General features: G+C 32.8%; 1 protein-coding gene across 1 annotated transcript; it reads right to left on the bottom strand.

Annotated features, from left to right (window-relative positions):
* Positions 1 to 208: 208 nt before the first annotated feature.
* On the bottom strand, positions 209 to 17,918 carry LOC101214801 (calcium-transporting ATPase 9, plasma membrane-type). The gene is made up of 34 exons (XM_004141695.3): positions 17,593 to 17,918; positions 17,102 to 17,379; positions 14,333 to 14,449; positions 14,203 to 14,242; positions 13,678 to 13,787; positions 13,464 to 13,595; positions 13,286 to 13,375; positions 12,885 to 12,954; positions 12,461 to 12,531; positions 12,294 to 12,377; positions 12,127 to 12,204; positions 11,961 to 12,032; positions 11,430 to 11,513; positions 11,255 to 11,337; positions 11,064 to 11,172; positions 10,935 to 10,990; positions 10,788 to 10,830; positions 10,526 to 10,609; positions 9,631 to 9,768; positions 9,288 to 9,353; positions 9,092 to 9,190; positions 8,774 to 8,884; positions 8,029 to 8,196; positions 7,582 to 7,641; positions 6,739 to 6,903; positions 6,411 to 6,527; positions 5,314 to 5,412; positions 4,455 to 4,592; positions 3,311 to 3,411; positions 3,172 to 3,217; positions 2,948 to 3,082; positions 2,414 to 2,521; positions 2,234 to 2,325; positions 209 to 1,461 (listed from the first exon to the last, which is right to left on the bottom strand). Exons 2-34 carry the CDS (start codon positions 17,297 to 17,299, stop codon positions 1,356 to 1,358), a joined length of 3,270 nt encoding a protein of 1,089 aa, XP_004141743.3. The 5' UTR covers positions 17,300 to 17,379; positions 17,593 to 17,918; the 3' UTR covers positions 209 to 1,355.
* Between the last annotated feature and the right edge of the window lie 3,055 nt (positions 17,919 to 20,973).

The raw sequence follows: 20,973 nt of genomic DNA, 5'->3' as shown, positions 1-20,973 counted from the left end.
GTACCTTTCAGAGGTCAATATGGATATTCTATTATGATCTATCGTTATGGATATTCTATTATGATCTATCGTTTGTGAATTATGACAATCTGTGTTTGAAATACAGACAATTTTAATGAGTTGTAATAGTTTGTTTTTGAGATTCAAACAAAGTAGAAAATAATAAAACAGTAAAAGGAAGGAAAGAAATGTATTATAGTTAACGGTATATTAAACACTATAGTTAACGGTATATTATAGCAACCAAGTCCCAAACAAGAAGTGAATTATAACAACCCACCTCACCATCGTTAGCAGTCCAAACATCTCCTAAAACAACAGAGGAAAAACGAGAGAAACTATCTTTGTTGATCCTCCCACAACAGAGTAAAATACATAAATTTCTTCCGAATCTGAAAATTCTTCCTCCAAACTTTAGAGAACATCACTATGAGTATTTATCATCCGACCCTAAACATTACAATTCCCATGAAATAACCAAAAAAAAAAGCCAAGGAAGCAAATATACTGTAAAAATATAAAGTAAAATTTACAATTTCACTTTTTATCTTCTGGGTTAGTAAAGGGTATATTTTTGCAAAGAGGTAATATGTACAAAGGCAGTCTGATGAATAAACCTTCAGCACATATCTTTATATCTGCTGTTGCATTCATTATTAACTCAAACTTATGAGCAAATGAAAAATTATGGGATTCTTCTTTTTTGAAAAAACAGCATTATTAAGAAGAACAACTCTAAAAATAGCACTGCCCTCAAAAGTAATTTTAAAACATAGAGTACAAAATGAAAAAGATGAAACTTCACTGTTCATACTCAGTTTTAGTGCATTTTAAGTGTCATGAAATCACCAAAGAGAAGTGCTTTTTTTTTTTTGTGTGTGCCTTCTAAAATGCATCATTCTCTGAATTATTTTTGCAACTTTAAAACGTAAAAGAAGGCCCTTTAAGTAATTTTCTTGAAAATATATATTGGTTAAATTTTATATTTACTCCAACAATATTTTGGTTTTTATACAAACTTTTTTTTTTTTTTTTCATTTTTGCAATAATTTAGTCCATGCTTTAAAAAATGTAACAATCAAGTCCTTGACATAAAACACCTAGTTCAAATCCATCAATGGGTAAATAATTAAAGCACTTTTAATTCGAGTCCATAAAGATTTTTTTTTTTTTTTCCTTTTTAGGACTTGACTGTTGCACTTAATAGAGTATGATGACTAGATTATAGCAAATAAAAATAATATTAACCAAAATATAGAGATTAAAATAAGGTATATTTTTTTAACCTAGAGATACTAAATTATGAATTGTCTTTAAAAATAATGCTATTTTTAAGAGAGAAAGAAATCCCAAATTTAATCAGCACGTGACCTTCGGCATCGTTGAACTGGCTTTGTGAAGTACTTAGCCAATGGGGTCTCCGGGACTGGAATCAGTTTGCCAACAACCGCCAGCGGCCAGCTGAAAGAGATAACATAATTTAATTACCACTTGAAAATAAAAAATAAAAAATAAATTCATTCAATATTTTTGTTGGTCATTTAATCAATTATTTAATGTTGTTGTTTGGTAATTAACAATATATATTAATCAATCATTTAATATTGATGTTTGTAATTAACAATATATTATTAATTGGTAAACGGAACACCAAAAATGAAAAAAGTGATTCAATTCTCCGTTTCCCATTCTAGAAACAACTTTGTTAACAAATAAATCACATGGAAAAAACTACATTTGTGTTTGGTTCCTAAGTTTTTAAAACATACTTTATTATTCTCCAAGTTTTTTAGAATAGGTGTATTTGATCCCAAATTTTCAAAACAAACAAATCTTGGGATATATATATATACACAATTAGAGAAATATGTTTATTAAAAATATAGGGAAATTGTCAAAAAAAAAAAGCGACAAAATATTTACCCTTCACACAAAAAAATGAATGATTTCGTTCCATGAAGTTGTAAATTATTTAGTCAAGGGGCATGGGGGCTAAAATGTTACACCTTGAAAAATCAAAACCAAATGCACCTATCCTTGAAAGCCCAAGGAGCAAAAAGAAATGTTTATAAAACTCAAAGACCAAATACACTTTTTCTTCGAAACTGGATGACTAACAAGATAATTTTCCCTAATTCCTTTGGTTTTATAACCAACCAAAAATTTTAAAATGTTTAGTTATGATTTTGGAAAAGCTATTGAAAGGTAGAAAAAGAATGAAGAGTTAGCCAACCTGACAAGGGCGATAGCAAAGCATATAAGCCATTGTTTCCCATCAAGTTTTACTGTTGAAGTAAATTTTCCCGCAAATTCGACGATGAGAATCTGCATGGCAATTTTAAAATGGAAGGCATTAAATTGAAAGGCCTCTGCATGGACAATATAGAGCGATAGGAAGACGAATGCTTCAAACCTGAAGCACGAACGTTGATCCGACTATTCCCATAAAGAGGTAATTTTTCGTCACTCCGCTGAACACGTTCATTTCATCTGGTTTTCGAGCATTAAATTCATTGAATATCTGCATTTTCAAAGGAAAAAACAAACGAGTTTCAAATGGTTTGAAGGAAAAGAGAGCCAAAAATAGATGACCGTGAAACATACTCTTGCGTTCTAAAAATTTGAAGGGAGCAAACAAGAAGAAAAATGTTAAATATTCGGAACTAAAATGTTTTCTACTTAGTCTGCTTGTTTGGATTAGCTAAAGAAAGAGTTTTTTCCAAAAAAAAAAAAAAAAGTTCAGTTTAGTTCTTTTAAAGTGTTATAAAAAACTATTTGACTTATTTTAAAATTAAATATTTGAAAAGTTAAACCAAATACGAAGCTGTCAGGTTAGATACTCACTAGTTGCAAACAACCAAAAAGCAGATGAGATTTATATTAACATTTGAGTTGAGACAAAAGGAAATGCGCATAGACTTTGCATAAATTTCATAGTTATAATTACTTGGCAGAGGACAAATGCATTGAAAATCACTGTATTCTTCACAGTAAAGGCATGATCCTTGCTATCATTATCCAATTGAAGAATATCAATAGCATAGAAGTTGAGAACAAGAAGTACAGCAACTTGATACAAAGCCTGCACCAACAAAGGCAAAGAAAATCAAGAAAAAAGAAATCAATCCATGAGTTTCAAAGATAACGAGCACCAGTCTTCTGCTCACATACCTGTACAATCAAATTCCTCCACATGATATTCGTTATAAGGGGCTCCCTGTAATCAGCACAAATTACCATTAAGACAATTGACAATAAATATACAGCAATAATTTTAGTACTCTACAGCATATGCAGCATTGATTGTTACCTTCGTCCAACAGGCGACCGATGCATCAGGTGGTCTGTTGGTGGTTCTGTGGCTAATGCTAGAGCACCAAGTGTATCCATGATCAAGTTAACCCAAAGAAGCTTAACAAGGAAAACAAACATACATCCATTAATCAACAATAACAGAAAATTATAGTTGTAAACTTAGTTTCTTGTTGTCTACGCATAAATATATAAGCAAATCCACAATATTGTATTGCTCTTTGGCTCGCAGCAATTTAATAAAAAAATACAATTGGTTTCAAAAAGTTACTGAGCATCTTAAACTGATAAGTTACATTATATCTCACATCCTTTTATATTTTCACCGTCTTTCATTTTAACTGAGACGTAATGAAACCATGAAATTTTGATTCAACCATAGAACCTCAGGCTCTAAAAATTAGCTTAACTCCCACCACGATGATAGACTATAATGTTGTGAATTGTGGTCCAACTCCCTTTTATTTATTTATTATCTTCCTGAGTTGAAGAAGTTTTCTTTTGAAGATTGGCTGTACCATTCGAGGTGTGGAAATTAAAAAGTGTGGTGAGTTTCCTTGACGAAAAGAAACTACATTCTACAAAATGTAAAATTCTGTGTAAAGAGAGATCAGAGACGATCAAGAGAAGCTTGACATTTCTATTGCATGGTAACTTCTGATTAAGGGGGAATGTCTCATTGTTAGGATGCCAATTATGAGTGACCAATGTTCGGATTGATACGTCAATATATGTACAGCATGTTGAATATATGTAACAATGTTTGTACTATGAGTCCTAACTTTGTAATCATGTATTATATCGCAAAGCAATATATGATCTCTTGCTATAGGTCAAGGACTCTACAGATGTAGATGGTGTGTCATCGAACTAGGTTACCAATGTTTGGTGTTCTGACTTTTGTTGTTACTATTTGTTTCTTGAGTTGTTCCTTCAGTTATTAACTCACGTGTTAACATAAGATACCAAGTTAATAGTCTTTCTTTTTTCATAGAGTATTTAATCTTATTCACTTCTAAAATTCAGCAATTATTCTCTGTTGCATGTCGATTGAATTCCCAGTCATACATGCTTTAGGAATGTAATATGAAACAAATGATTTCAAAAGGTAAAAAATGATTGGAACAGGGAAGAGGAGAAACCTGCACGGTATTTAAAGGAACATCACCAGAAGACACAGCTGCAACGACATTGATCACAAGAGCAGCAACATTTACAGTGAGCTGAAACTGGATGAATTTCTGAATGTTTGCATACACAGAACGGCCCCACCTGACAACCTACATAGAATACACGATGGGAGCTTAAAGAAAATACCAAAACCTGGAGAAAAAACGATAACACAAAAAGAATATCCAACCACCATATCACTCTTGGAAACATTTGCACAACCATATCTGGTTGACATAAATCGGCATAAGCGGTATAATTATGAACTAGCAAGTCAATAGTGCAGAATAAATGCAATAAATTAGCCATTTTCATGATCTCAAACTTGGGAAGATAATATCAAAAGTTCTTTTGTGCACCTTACCAATAAGCATATACGTTAAATCACCAATCAGCTCAAAAGCTGGGTTGATGCGTTTCAGTAAATTGATTGTATTAGTAGTTTTAATATTTGCTCTAACGTGTGGACTTAGAAGACCCAACATGTGAATCAATATTAATTTGTAACTAAGATTCCAACATATCTACTCTAATACCACATTAAATTACCAGCCAACTTATGCTAAATTTAGTTATATTATACTGTAGCAATATACTATTACTGAAGCAGATTTCATTGATTGAAAATGTCAGACCTGCTTCCTTGCATAAATATAATGGATACGGTACTGTAAAGATGAGACATATTGATCTTCCAACAAGTACCAAATACAGAGAAGGATGATGGAGGATAATTCTTTGTTACCCATTCACTTTCAGGAGGTTATTAGCTTCAAAACTACAGAGCATAAAAGAAACTGCAGTAATGAAAGTGGGAGAAAACACACAAACCTTTACAACTGAAGCAAAGTTGTCGTCCAAGATAACAATATCAGAACTCTCTTTAGCAACTTCAGTGCCTTGAATGCCCATAGAAAGACCGATATCTGCCTAGAATTTGAAAGGGTAAAAATTGCTCTCAACGTGAAATGAACTCAGTTAAACAGTAACAGACTTTCACATGCAATATCAATCAAAACAAACACTTGAATATGCAAGAAACTCCTTCATTGAAATACAATCTAAATAATAGTACAAAAGAAAGAAAGAAATAATAATATGTATGAACTCTGATTTTAAAGATAATAATAATAATTATAAAAAAGTTACTTACAAGTTCTTTTTTATATAACCATGAGTGTCCGGGCTAGCTTACGCACACCTCGACTAATTTCACGGAACAACCCACCTAACCTTACAACATTTGGGTGTTAAGAAAACTCGTAGAAAATTACTCCTATGTAGGTGTCCACCATGTCACTTGCAAGTATTCAATCAAACAAGAACTCAAATGTTTTTAGACTTATTTCCATACTACCAGTGGACATAGTTTCCATTATGGACACATACAATAGACTTGCACATAAAAATTGTGAGCAGCATATTAACATTTATTGTAGTCAAACGAGTGTGCTAGTAACCACAACGTTTATGGTTTGAATCCTATTGTACTAAACAAACATTATTTATATTGTATTATACTGTATAGAAAATATTAAAGAGTAATATATTACTACGCCTTTCTAGTTTCTTTTTTTCTAATCAGAGAGTGTTTGATCCAACTAACGTGCAACTCGACTAATCTTACAGGATAACCCGCTTGACTCTGCAACATTTAGGTAACAAGAAAACTCACAGAAAACTAATTCCTAGGTAGGTGGTCATCATAGATTGAACCCATAACCTCTTAGTTTTTCAGACTCTCCTTGTTTACCACTAGGCCAAACCATGATGGTTTGCTGCACCTTTCTAGTTCATACAACTTGCAAATGTTCTATACTTAGATATCAGTGCTATAACAAGCAACTAAAAAATCTGAAAAAAATTGCAATAAATTCTCTTCTACATAATCCAAATAATGAAATAAGAAAACCACAAAGATTACAAACCTCGTGGAGTGCAGGGGCATCATTAGTCCCATCTCCAGTCACAGCGACAACGTCCCCTCCCTTTCTTAATGCTTGAACAAGCAAGAGCTTGTCATTAGGCGAAGACCTCCCCATCACCTGTATATCATTGCATGGAGTTTACCTTTATTTATAATAAACAAAAACTCCATTAACGGAAACAAAACAGCTTGGAGGCCAAGTAGACAAGATGTCCTCTTGCTGAAATGTAACTCTCAGTGCATGGTTATTCTATGTCATCCTATAAGCAAGGGTTGAGAACATCAACGGCTAATGCATATCGAATTTTCATGTAAACACTTGAAATTACCGTTATTTTTTGGGCAACTTGTTCTCTTTCCTTCTCTGACAATACACGGAATGTTTTTCCTTCAATTACTGTAGGCTCAGAAGCATCCTCATTTGCGTTTAGTATTCCACACTCAACTGCAATAGCTTTTGCAGTCTGTATATTGTCTCCAGTGACCATGCGCACCTACAATTCAAAAGCTGTATTAGATGAAGCACAGACGTGAATATAATGACATATTTCACATGCTAATAGTCAACTGATGAATGCATAATTAAGACATGCCATGCCCCAGATCTTGAGAAAATAAAATAAAAACTAAAGGAGATTGAAAAGAAAATATGCTCTTTTTTCTGAATTATGTACTAAAGAACTAAAAAGGATGTTTCGAGCGATGAGTTGGTTATTAAAGTCAGTGATCATCATAATTTGTGGTGCATGCTATTTTAGTATGGATAAGAAATAGTAAACGATGTAATAAAGAGGAAAAGAGATGATGAGTGAGAAACAATAGATATTGGAACAAATAGTAAGCATTGTAGCAAAGAAGAATTTTTAAATAGTAATAATTTAGTTAATTGTAGGCTATAATACACCAACTATTATAATTGGAGTCCTAAAACATGAGATAGACTATTAATAGTCCTCTCCACCAAACACCCCAGACTAACTAAAAGAGTCATCAACTACTTCGGCATAAAAAAAAACAGCCCCAGACAAACATAAACCTAAATTTAGGGTCAATAGACTATAAAGAATCCAGCTCACTCAAGAATATGTATATGCATCTGTACATCGAAACATTTGATTCCCCCATGTGAAAGGAACAAAGCTCTGTGAATAAAAAAACACATAATAAAGTACCTTGACACCTGCATCCGTGCACACTTTAACAGCCTCTTTAACACCATCGCGACAAGGATCCTGCAACAAGATGACATTATTAGATTGTTAAAGATATAAGAATTGCCTTTTATAATTCATGAAAATGGGAAAATGGGAAAATCGCATAACTTGGCACTTCAAAATGTGAAACCAAAATTCCAAAAAAAGATAAGATGGTGGTGAAAAGAAAAGGTAAAACTAAGGATGAAGAAAAGAAGATGGGCATCTCACACCCACAATGAGTACTTCAACGTCTAAATTCAACCATAGTGAACAGTGAAAAAACTCTCTATCTTGAAAAATCAATTTACCAAAAGATCAGGCCAACATCTAAATTTAAAAGATAAGAATATGTTTGAGCATGATTCATGGCAAATGAAACTGACAATAGTAGTAATATATTGTATGAGAGGGAGTGATCCTTACCTTTATACCAACAATGGCAAGCAAAACAAGATCATCGGTAGGCAAGTCCCATTGATCCAAACGTTGTTCATCTATTGGAATCTTTTCCAACTGATATGATTTATATGCAATGGCAACACAACGCAAACTTCTTGCAGCCATGTCACTAATAGCTGTCTTGAAATAATCCTGGAAAGGATAAATAAATGAAGTTCAGTCAGAATGTCCAATAATGAGAGGTTCAGAAGTAAGAAATGCACTTAAAAGAACAAGAATAATATTCAATTACATTCACCTTGTGTGTACCATTTCTCTAATTATGAGCTAGAAGAACAAAAAATTCACAGAACTTGAAATGAAAGAACATGTTGTGGGTTGACAATCAATCAAAATTCAAATTTAGAATATTGTTGCATTGATAAAGTGATAAATAGTAAATGACTAAATTGTATCTTGGTCCCCTAAATAAATACGACCAACAAGACCGTCGTGTTCCACAGGATGGAAGCAAATGAAAGTTTAGAATCAGACATTCCCCCATGCTCATTCATATGCTCATCTTTAAGACTCTCCAAATGACCAGAGGACTACCATGATTTAAAGTCATTACATGGTTTCTCAATCTGCTCAGTTTCATATAGTTGCCCAAAATTAGTTTTCAGAATAAACAGCTCCCTCGCATCCTACAATCCTAGTAAAAATCTCAACCTGGGAGGAAGATGGCAACACTACACTGTTCTCTAAGTAGCAAATTGCTACCACTAACCTCATTGTCCTCTAATGAGTGCATTTCACCATTCGAGTCCATAAACTTTGTACATGAAGATAACACCATCTCTGCCGCTCCTTTCCAGTGTATGCAAACTTCTGAGTTGGCCTGTCAAGAAACCACATGGTTATCTTCCATGGACGCGTAAGTAAAGAAAATGCTTAAAACGTAAAAACAATCAACAGATTGCTTAAAACTAATATTCCAGCATTCTCTAAATCATCCAATGCACAAACTTGTGGCTCAACCTCAAACTCAACACCATAAAGGAATGAGGAAGAACATGTGCTCCAAATTCATGATCATAATAATTACCCGCTTTATTGCAACACCGCCGCGCTTCTTTTCTGAATTGAAAGGGACAACATGGAGAACTTTGGACTCTGATTTGATATCATCAAACTTCATTCCCAACTGCACGACAGGATTAGAAAATGAATAAGGGTTAAACCAATACACAAAATAGAGGCAAAAAACTAAGAGATAGAAAAAAGACATGATATAAACACACCTTTACAGCCCAAGATAGAATAGCCTTTTCTGTAGGAGATCCAGAGACCTCTATACCTCCACCATCCTGTCGATATAAATTCAGTCAAAGAGATCTATAGCTGTTCAACTCAATCAATCACAGAATGTAACAAACATGTGACAGAGCTCCCACCGATGACAAAAGAAAAATGGAAGATGAAACACAAGGACATGCGTTCCCTGCTCAACTCAAAATTGTAAACGGAAAAATAAAGAAACAGAAATTGCCTCAACCCCATAACTTCCGAGAGGCAGTCAAGTGGTTTCCCAGGACAACCCAAAATTATTAAGAAAAAGGTTGTCTGCGCTGCATGAAAGTTCACCTTAGCCACAAAAACATTGCCTGTGCTGTTCTGAGCAACGCCCTCGTGTAGCAGACTGAGTACAGATGAATTCAACTGCAATGGATCATCTGGAGGATTGATCATTTTCCTTCCAACGCATACCTCGACCACAGTCATCTAAAATTCCCATTTTTTACAGGGAAAAAAATTTAATCACCATTTAGCAGTAAAAGTAGAAAGCTGACCTCCCAACAAACAAGAAATAATTAAAAGAAAAACATTTAAGTCTTTAAGTTCTCACGCAATAAAAATCTCATTTCCTAATCTAAATCATTTACGAATAAATGAGAAACAAGTGTGTTGGATGATGTTTGCCATTTCCACACATTTTCAAATTTGTCGATAAATTTCCAAACCTATTTAACTCTTTGAACCAGTTCTAATGAAAATGTTCAATAATCAATAACATGTAGTTTAAATATCATTCCAGATATTTAACTTTGCCAATAGATTTGAACATTTTATTCTTTTGAAAGAAATTTTTAATCCGAACTAATGTTTTTGTTCAGACTTCAGAGAATAGATAACTGAAATCAGAAAAGGAAACAACCACCGCACAAGTTCATAGTCAGCTTAAAACACACACACACATAAAATCAATATCAAAACCGTTTCTTCTTCTTTCACACCATCAGGAGACAAAAAAATGGAAAATGAAGAACCAAAGAATATAGCTGAGTGTCCAAAAATGACTTTTGAAATAAACAAAATTCCAAATCTGGTATGATATAAACAAGGATCCAAAAGAACCTTACTAACAAAGGTGAGATAAATATTGACGTGATGTAGTTTTACTGAAACTGGTAAATGCCAGCAAGTGGTTCTCGCCTTGCTAGACTTACACCCAAATCTAATCGTTGAGCCTCAAACGTACCTGATTTAAAGTCAATGTTCCAGTCTTATCACTGCATATTGTTGTTGCAGAGCCCATGGTTTCACAAGCAGACAGCCTACGAACCTGCAAATCAACTCTTTTATTTGGGATTGAGAAAGATGAAGAAGAAACTTTGAAGGAGTCTGCTTGGAAGACAAACACAGTAGCTCTACATAATAATTCCTAATCAAGTAAAGTTGTAACTTCAAAAGAATATTTTGAAGTACAAGTTTATCAGATGGAAATCAATAATAATACGAACCAGTGCTTTATCCGCCATCATTTTCCTCATGGAGTACGCTAGTCTGGAAATATAAAAGATCAAAAATATCAGAATTACCTAAGAGAAATAGGATCAAATCCAACACAAACTGCAGTGAAACAAATACTGCATAATTAATTTACTTACGTTAGGGTAACAGCCAAAGGTAGGCCTTCGGGTACTGCAACAACCACAATAGTAACCTGAATGATTTTAACAGCAATTAGTAAAAAAAACAATACGCAGAGAAAAACAGCATCAAGAGGCTAAACTTACAGCAACGGTAACGATTTTAATAACTCCATTAACAGCATCACCTAGACTCGTATGGCCACGCTGAAATTGAGGGTTCCCATTTGCATCGTGTGTATTTCCCGTGAAGTATCTAAATTTCCAATATTATACTTCCAAGGACAGAATCATGAAAACTCAAGAATAAAAATTATAATTATGAAATACTAAATCACCTGCCCAAAAGGACGGCTAGCACAGAAACTGCAACTGCAAGCCCAACTATGCCGATGAAAGTTGCAACTCCATTCAACCGGACCTGTTATACATCATTCAAAGATAAATTGTCGGTCCTAACACATCAACAGAAAATTCCAACGCCTTCTAAGCAGCAAATGTCAAGACATTAACCTGCAAAGGAGTTTCTTCCCCAGTATCCTCTGAGATACTTGCCATCAACAATCCCCATTCAGTATTGATTCCAACGGCAGTTACCTGAACATGAAAATAGTGAAGCTCCGTAATTGTAATTTTTGCATAATTTATGGCCAAAGCATATGCATCATCTGTATGAAACGTTCAACAAGAAAAAATTAACACGGAAAACAAAATTACAATGATCAGACATAAGCCAAGTTCTCTGACAGACCTAATGAATCAAATCAAACCTAGGACAAAACCAATCTCTAACCAGCCACGCTTCCTACTACCAAAACCAGAAAATTAAGTTAGGGAACCTAATAAAAGTCAGTCCTCCAGCCCATGCAAAGTTCTAGCCAGATAAATTAAAAATCTATGATAAAACAACGGCCTGCTTTTACCATAAAAAAGAACTTGGATAAAAGTCGTTCATAGAGGCATGCTCATATTTATAGTCCCAGAACTGCACCAGACTAAACAAGAATAGCTGAAAGTTACAAGTCCTCAGAGCACAAACATTACCATCATGGTACCAACTCCGTCTGCAACCTTACAACCAGACATCAAAAAGGGTGCCTTCTGATCCTTGCGAACCTGAGAGACAATATCAGCTTAGTCATGGGGGAAATAAAAAGAGGAATGATGATTCTACAATTGCCTACGATTGAGAGGGAGCAATTAAACTTACGATCTTGCTTTCGCCTGTCATGCTAGATTCATCTATGGCAAGTGAATGGCCAGTGATCAATATTCCATCGGCAGGGATCTAATCGGTTCAAATTAGTCTGGCCATGAGAAAAATATGATTGAACTTTAAAGTAACCAACAAACAAATAAACCACAAAGGACAGCCACCTGATCTCCAATTTTAAGAGGTACAACATCCCCAACAACAAGGTCAAATATCGAAACCTTTAAAGTTCTACCATCCCTCAAGATCTACATCAAATTTTGCTTGGTTAGCAGGTTAATATAAAAAATTATTTTTTAAAAAAATGTGGCATCAAGTTGCCAGCATGTACCTCTACTTGTATGTTCTGTTTTTCCTCATTTAAGTTCTGAAACTGAAGAGACTGTCGATAATCACTAACCGCTGTTAAGTAAAAAGAATAATTCAAAAATAAGACATCTAAGAACAGAATGGTGCATTCTTTAAAAGGAGGTATTTATAAAAAAGATAAAAGCACCGTTAAAAACTCAAGTTTAAATCAATGTATACTGCACCAAAACATATATCAAATCCAAATGCCTACATGAACTATGTTAAGTGAACCTGCTGAAACAAACAAGCATGTAAGAGATCAATTTAAAATTGTTTTAAAAAGTATCACATGATTTTTCATTCTGTCATCAATAAAATCCAAAAAACTCTTCCCATTAATTCTTCCCTCTTCTTCAGCAAAAGAACAAGCTTACTAGCACTTTTAATGGAATCAAATAGAATACCTGTGACCATTATGACAAGAAACACAGCAAAGGCAATACTTCCTCCATCATACCATCCTTCCTCTACACCCTGCGATGATTGCCAAAGTCAGAGACTCAGAATGGGATTTAGCTTCACCCTAGACTTGAATTGTGTTATGTGATCTAGTAAATAGTAGAAGTATGGCAATTCATCCTAACATAATTGTATCTAATATTTGCGAACTTCACTGTGTAAATTCAATAAAACATCTCGCCATGTTGATCTTTACCAAAGTTAATAAAACTCAAAGCATCAGTATACAAGAACCTGCTGATCTTATAACTTTCTGGCACAAATATTAATCAGAACGTGCGACATAAGTATATTTCTTTAAAAATGATTGACAAAAAGGAGAAGATGTTTAATAACCCAAACCGACCTCTGTTTTAATACCCAAAGCCAACGATGCCACTGCAGCTATAATCAAGATGATTAGGGTTAAATCTTGCCAAGCTTCCCAAAGAAATTTCTGCCAAACATAGAACAGTGAGAATGATGGCCATTTACTAACACAAGACAGAAAGAAACCCAGAAGCAAATCGAGAACAATTTTGTACCAAGAAGCTCCGTCCTTTTTTACGTGGATACGTATTTGATCCAAATGCGTTTCTTCTTTTCAGCAAATCAGTTTCATCTCCTGATATTCCTTTCTCGGTACTTGTTTTCAACAAATTTGATAAGCCTTTAACCTTACAAAGAAGAATAAATCTTCACATTTAAGGATGAAGAAGGGTAACTATGATACAAAGAAACAAACCATAGTTGACTTACTCCTCCATGCTGTTGTAGAGAAGACAAGTTTTGATCACGAGTCAATGAAGCAAGTTGTTCTAAACTAATGGAATAGTCACCACCTGATAATGGAGGTGATGCTGATGAACCTACCAATGGTGACAATAAAATTAGAAGAACAGGAATTGAGTTAAATAGAAGCAATATGTTTTCACTTTTCAGTTCCCAGTTTATGATTACAACCGGTGCATTGTAGGCAATTAATCAGACGTTTATATCAACCGATGGTTAAAAGACTAGGCATAAACACCAACTTAAGTTTCAGAATCAAAACTAATTTCAAATTGATTTATCTAAGGCCTTCGGGTAGCATGTGGCTGACACGAAACTTTTAGGGAACCAGACATGAAATAAGGCATGAAAAGGATGGCAGAGTTAATTTGTTGTAACATACAAGAAATGATAATAAGAAAAACAATATTGAAAGATTTTTGTGAAAAATATGAAAACTTCAATATTGAAAGATTTTTGTGAAAAATATGAAAACTTTTAGAGACACAATACCAATTTGTTGTTCCCCTGCCAATTTGAAAAGCAGCGCTGCCTGAAGAAAGAAGCAAAAAGTGTTAGGGTCGTAAGGATATAAAAGACAGACCCTGTAATAGAAAATGTTGGTGAAGAGTCGAAGTATTACCCTTATCACTTGTGCGTGGGCTCTAATCATCCGTCTCCTTTGTTCTTTCTCTTCCTCCTTTTTTAAGTCCAAAGTATATCGAAATCTCCGAGAGGCATTAAGCACCAATGCAGCTTGCTGCACCCCCAGGAAGAAAAGAAAAAAGGAAAAATTATTGGTTCATACTCCAGTTTCCATGTACAAAAAACTGAAAAGTCTTTCATAAGCATAAAAATCAAATTTACAAATAATCTTGTGAACTTTCATAATATTTTATCACTAAGCGTACAAATAGACTAGCTTTAAAGAAAACAAATGCAATAGGAAAGAAGTATTTTCCCACAAAGAGCTTATTTGCAAACATGCATCACATTGTACATTCTTTTGAATGATGACTGCGGTTTACAAGTTCATTTCTGTGCATCCCATTGCATAAAATCCCAATCCTCTCACTCCGAGTATTTTGCAACAAGAAACTTATTCAACGTCAAAATCCTTCATAACTGGCACCAGAACATTGTTTTGAACCTTTAATATTATCATTTGAATGTGTTTGTTTGGTACATGATCTCTCCAATTGCACAGTATTCTAATACTTAGGGGGTGTTTTGGACGAAGAGTGACTTATTAGTCTAGGGATTATAATAGTATAGGGAATATAATAGTCTGCATTTGGAGTGCGCACTATTATCTCGCTTTTGTCGGCATTGCTTCCTTTTGTGGGATTTCTGCTTTAGCTTGGCCTTTACTTTTACTTGGAGAAAGGGGAATGCGAACAAGTATTATCATAATATTAGGATTAGGAAAATCCTAATCTAATACTAGGGCCAAACATGGAGTGGGCTAACACTCCTCTCTAATCCTAGGGGCAAACAGCCCCTCAGATTCTTGACTTGAGATAGCTTAACGTGTAATACTTGGGTGGTAAACTTATATTTAGCAATATTACATTACTATTTTCAGGAGTGACCACTCTAAGGGGCATCAAGATAGAAAGTATTCATCAAAAAAGACTAGATATCTTGAATCTAGCTAAAATTCTTCAATGTCCCATTGATTTAAATATATGATCACACTTCACACAAATATAAAATAAAATAAATAGAAGGTATTGAATTGCAAAAAAAAAAAAAAAAACACAAATAAGAGCTCACAGCCCGAGGACAAACACCCTTAACCAGTTTTTAAGGACTCAAAACACGATTCATTTCATACTTCTTTTTTTTTTTAATTAAGTGATTCATTTCATACATGATCAACTTTCAAAAGAAAAATTAATTTCTTTCTTTAAACAGATGAATTTAAAATTTGATTTATACATCAGTTGAATTATAAATTTGAATGATAAAAACATTAGAATTCTTTAATGATAGATTAATGAGATGATAATTATATTAAAATTTAACCAAAAATTAGAATAAAAGTCTTTACTTGTGAAATATTAAAAATCAAGTGAAAACTTTGTTTTATAATTAAGGCTGGTACTTTTTTATTTAAAAGTAAAATTTTTAAAATATATAAATATTTTTTCCTTTAAGGAAGAAGGTTGGAAGTAAATGTTCAATAAGTTAATCATGATACAAAGGTCCAATCTAATGGATCAATCCACGTTCAGTACAGATTTGTATCTAATCTAACAAGGTAAATGGGTAGGTCAACAAGAGTTGACTATTTGAGTTGGGTTGGACTAGCCAAGGCCCAAATAATGACTTAGTCTACTGAGCTTGGGCCTTTGCCAAGTTTGAGTTAAGAGTTCTTGAGACCACTCTAAGAAAACTATAGAAATCAAAATCTTAAAAAGTGAATGTAGTATTGTTGTGGGGAAATCAAGACCACAAAGTGAAGGGTTTAAAGGTTTATTGCCGCTAGTTAAACAACTAAAAGATCAAGAATTCCGTGGAGCCGTTTGGCTCAAGGAGTTTTGGCCTAACAACTAAAAAAAACATCAATTTAATATCAACTCCTTATACCGTGGGTCCCACTTTTTTTCAACTCTCAAAAGTTGACAACCTCACTCTGTAATGTTGGGTGCCTTGAATTTCTACCTAACCTAGTTTAAATTGTGTACTAAGTGGTAAGAGGGAAACGATTGCTGAATCAAATTGGCCGCTAACTCTCTTGAAATATTTGCCAAATCGAGATATCTAGCCCAACACTTAATCAAATTAGATCAAGCTCACCGAGCCAATTGGTCAGTCACGTAGTTTTTCTATTTTTCTAACAGTTTATTTTCAATAAGAAAAAGGTATGAAATTCGTTTTATATTTAAAAATAAAAAATATAAAAAGATCAGATGGAACTTGGAAACGGTCAACACACTTGGTTGACCCTTCACTTTTTTCTTTCTTTCTTTTTTCTATTTTACAGAGGATATAATAGCATGTTATACATTTGTTATTTTATTCTATTGGCATTTTTAATACATTTGTTATTTTATTCTATTGGCATTTTTAATCTATCTTCAAAAATACGACACGAGAATAAGAACATTCTGTCTATCATTTACATTTCCATTGCTTCGATTCTACTATAGAGCAAATAATTAATAATTGGTTTTCATTTCAAACGAATAATCATAATCATAACAACAATTTTTCATCGTCCTAATAAAGTAAATATAATTTGACAAATTTCCATTTATTTTTCTAATTCTCGTTAAATTTGTTGAAATTTATAGTAAATTCAATTGTCTGATATAATTAATTTCATTCTAATCATCTTTTTTTTTTTTTTAGAAAGATGCAATCATCTAATTACTCACAAGAAAACATAATTTGAAAGAAGAATTACCCTCCATCGCTTGAGTATCTCGAGAGGTACATTTTTGGTGTTGTCGATGTCGAAGGGATCAGATACAGCCTCTTCTTCCTCCTCGTCAATGTTTTTGCCGGAGGAGAGTCCAGACTCAACATCGTGATGTCGACCGGACGTGGAAACCTTAAGCTGTAATAGACCATTACCAGAACTGGAGGAATCACGAGACGTCATTTTTTGGCTCGGCTCAGATTGAAGTACGTCGCAAGAGAGATGGCACAGTACACATACACACAATCGACCGACGCTTACAACTGCCGAGCCAATTCGCCCGGAAACGAAAAGGGGGGAAAAACGATCAGACTCAAAAAATCAGAAATCGAAAACACAAACAATCTTGAATAATAAAAGAAAAGAGAGAGAAAAAAAAGTCGTCGATGTTAATTCTGGCCGACGGTTATGCTATTTCTGGAAGAGCGATGAAATTGGGGGAATGAGTAGTAGAAAAAAAAGGAGCGATCACATACCAAATTTAGGAAACAATAGAGAAGCGAAACGGTGGGACTGGTGCTTGAAACTGAATAATGCACGTAACTGCGTAAGGCAATGGCAGCCAAATTGGTGTGGTGGCCGTGTATCTGAGACTGCGAGATGACCACTCCATTGATCTTCAAAAGGAAGGTCTAGAGAAAAAGGCAAAGCAGAAAATCGGCATGAAAATGGAGATCCATTGGAGCTCCGAGCTGGATGAGCACGAAACTGATCTGTACACTGTCCTCAGTGTTATCGTTCCTCTTCCAATGCGAAATTTCGAAGAAACTTCCTAAAACCACGCATCGAACTTTCCCTCCCACGCATTTTTAAGTAGGAATGTACGAAGTGATGTGTTGGGCCCAATCCGGTTCGGTTCAACATCAATATTTTAAAATTTTGGAAAAAAATTTCTATCATATCCCAAAATAGAAAGTCAAAATTTAGCTTGGAGTTTTTATAAAAAATAGAAAAATTAACCAACAATTTATATTTTAAAATAACAAATATTTTAAATTAATTATACTCAAATATAAATACGAGGTTATATTTTTAAAATTTTTGTTATCGGACAGTATTTTTTTTCTCTATAGATTTATTTTTTCTATATTTGTGAGTGGAAAAAATCTATATATACTTTTAAAAGTTTGGTGTTTGGTGTTAATTTAGTGGTTGAGTAGTCAATTTGTGAATGTGATTTTTAGAAAATCACTAGGGTCAAATCCATCATTGATGTTCATAGAAATTTTGTTTCACCTCAATTTTTTTTCTTCAAAATAATAATAACTTTTATTGTAAGAATATACGTGTTGGTATGTTGTTACAATGTGACGTGTGGACCAAAGTGAACTTACATATGATAATTGATATGGTTTTTCACCTTAAGGTCAGGGGTTCATCGGTTTATCTTCTCCCTCTATAATTGTTGTACTGTATGATATGTATGTCTTGTTATTTCACTGCCTCAGTCCATGTTAATTTAAAAAGGCTAAAAAACGTGTTTGTATGAACATTACATCACGTTGCATCTTTACAAAACCTTTTTTTTTTTTTGCAAGGTTTATGATATATTGTTGTATTTGTTTATTGAATTGTGTTAAGTTAATACACTCTCCAACTACTGGTAGTTTAGTTGATACAAATGACCTATTTGGGACAATCGAGATAAATACATATTTACTAATATGATTTCTTATTTATTAACTTTCAAATGAGAGGTTTGGTTCATCCACTCTATGCGTTATTTAAAAAACAATATGAATTAAACAAAAACTACTTGTTGCTAATTGATGTGTTTTTGTTGATGTTCGTCTTTTATTTTGAATTGACTCCAATTATTTGTGTTTGAATGCACTTTTGGACACATTGAATTGTGAAAAGTATGTCGACATTATTTTAAGAACTCTAATTTGGTTTTATGTGTTGCACGCATTTTTTAGAGACCCTAACTACAAACTTACAAGTTCAATAATGCTAAGTTTAATTTACAGATAACATGACCATGCTTTCTATATAAGTCCTAAAAAATAGTATTTATAAAAGTCTTCCAAGAAAATATGATAGTTATTTTGTATGAAACACACACGGATACATATATAGTTAGATACACCAACGTGGATTTATAAAATATCAAAATATTGATATGTTTGATCATACACCTATTTTCTATGTATATATATAAATAGGATATAGGTAAATTAAATATACACTTTTAAAAATTTACCATGCTTCCTATACTTTTAAAAATATTAGTATTTAAAAATGTGCATTACTTGCCGATTGTTTTTGTCAATTTTATAGTATTTGAAAATTAACTAAAATGGTTAATTAATTAAAAAAAAGAAGAAGTAAAAGAAGAGAGACGTTTTTCATGCTCAAACCGTTGGTGGCAAACTAAAAACGAGTGTGGATTATATATAGAGAGAGAGATAATTAATTTTTTATAAGTTATATCAAAATTTTAGATTATACGAATGATAGTTATTGATAAACTTCTGTAATTGTCTATCAATGTCAGTGACGATGAGATTTGAAACCAAAACTTTGAAATTTTAAAGGGACAAAGTCACTATACCAATGACAAAATATAGTAAAAATAAAACAGTATTTAAGATATACTATAATTTAGCACTTCAAAATTAATATTAAAATACGAAAAACATAAATGTGAGAGGCACGTGTCTTTGGTCTCTTAATAGATCCGTCAACGATCAATGTTACTGCATATCAGTGGCTATCAATGTATATTATTGTCAAATTTGTTAGTTTTGACAATTTCTCTTGAATATTTGAGAATTTCTAAAATTAATATGACAATACAGTCCATATCATCTATATTTTCTAATTTACAACATCTAAGAAAAGAGTTGTTATAAACTGTTTTTTTTTTTAATATTTGTTGTTATCTAATGTAATTTCGTTAAGTATTTTGTTATTTTTAAAAAAATCCATATTTATAATCTGATTTTATATATTTGTGAAAACGTGTCTCCGACTCTTCCCATCAGCTTAAGTCGAATATTTTTAATGTGTATATATTCATTTATTTAAAAGAATGTATTGTAATTCAAAATAATAGAAAAAAATAAACTGCCGCGTAAAATAATAACAATAAATAAAAGGAAAAAAGAAAAGAAGAAGAAAATCGGCGTAATTGCCGCCGTAGGGCGGGAGGAAACGATACAGAGGGCAATGCCCCCTTGAACCAAAACTGAGTCAACATTAAAAGCTGGCACACGCATACGACACACAACAAGAGTCCAACCCTACCAATCCACTTTCAAATTTTAATTTTTAAAAAATGCTCAATAACATTAAATAGTAAAATCGTAAAAAATAAACATTTCACGGAATATTTAAAATTTAAATGAAATTTTATCTTTTTAGTGATTTTGTTATATAAAACGTAAATAGTTTGGAAGACTTTTCTAATAAATAGGTAGAATTCTACTCTCAAAAATGACAAAATATTTATACTTGTACTTATCAAACATTTGATAAAATATTTAATCTTTCTACAAAAATTAAATGAAATAAATTTTGTCTTTTAGTGATTTTGTTGTATACGGTGTAAATAGTTTGTTAAACTTTTCTAATAAATAGTTACAATTATATTGTGAGAAATGACAAAATACTTATATTTCATATAAAAATATAAAAATTAAGTGTAATAAATTTTATATTTTAATGGTTTTTTCTCTATCGGGTGTAAATAGTTTGTGAAACTTTTCTATTTTCTGAAAAATCCCTAATGAATTTGAGAAATTGTAAAAAACATAATATTTGACAAAATGTTTACAATTCATACAACACTCAAATTTTGAATTTTTTATTTTAGTAGTTTTATTCTTTGGGGCAAATATTTCGTTAATTTTTTC

Source organism: Cucumis sativus, chromosome 7 (genome assembly GCF_000004075.3).
Source record: "Cucumis sativus cultivar 9930 chromosome 7, Cucumber_9930_V3, whole genome shotgun sequence".
NCBI classification, from domain to species: Eukaryota; Viridiplantae; Streptophyta; class Magnoliopsida; order Cucurbitales; family Cucurbitaceae; genus Cucumis; species Cucumis sativus.
The sequence above is the reverse complement of the archived record's forward strand: the minus strand, read 5'-3'. Positions and strand labels throughout refer to the sequence as shown.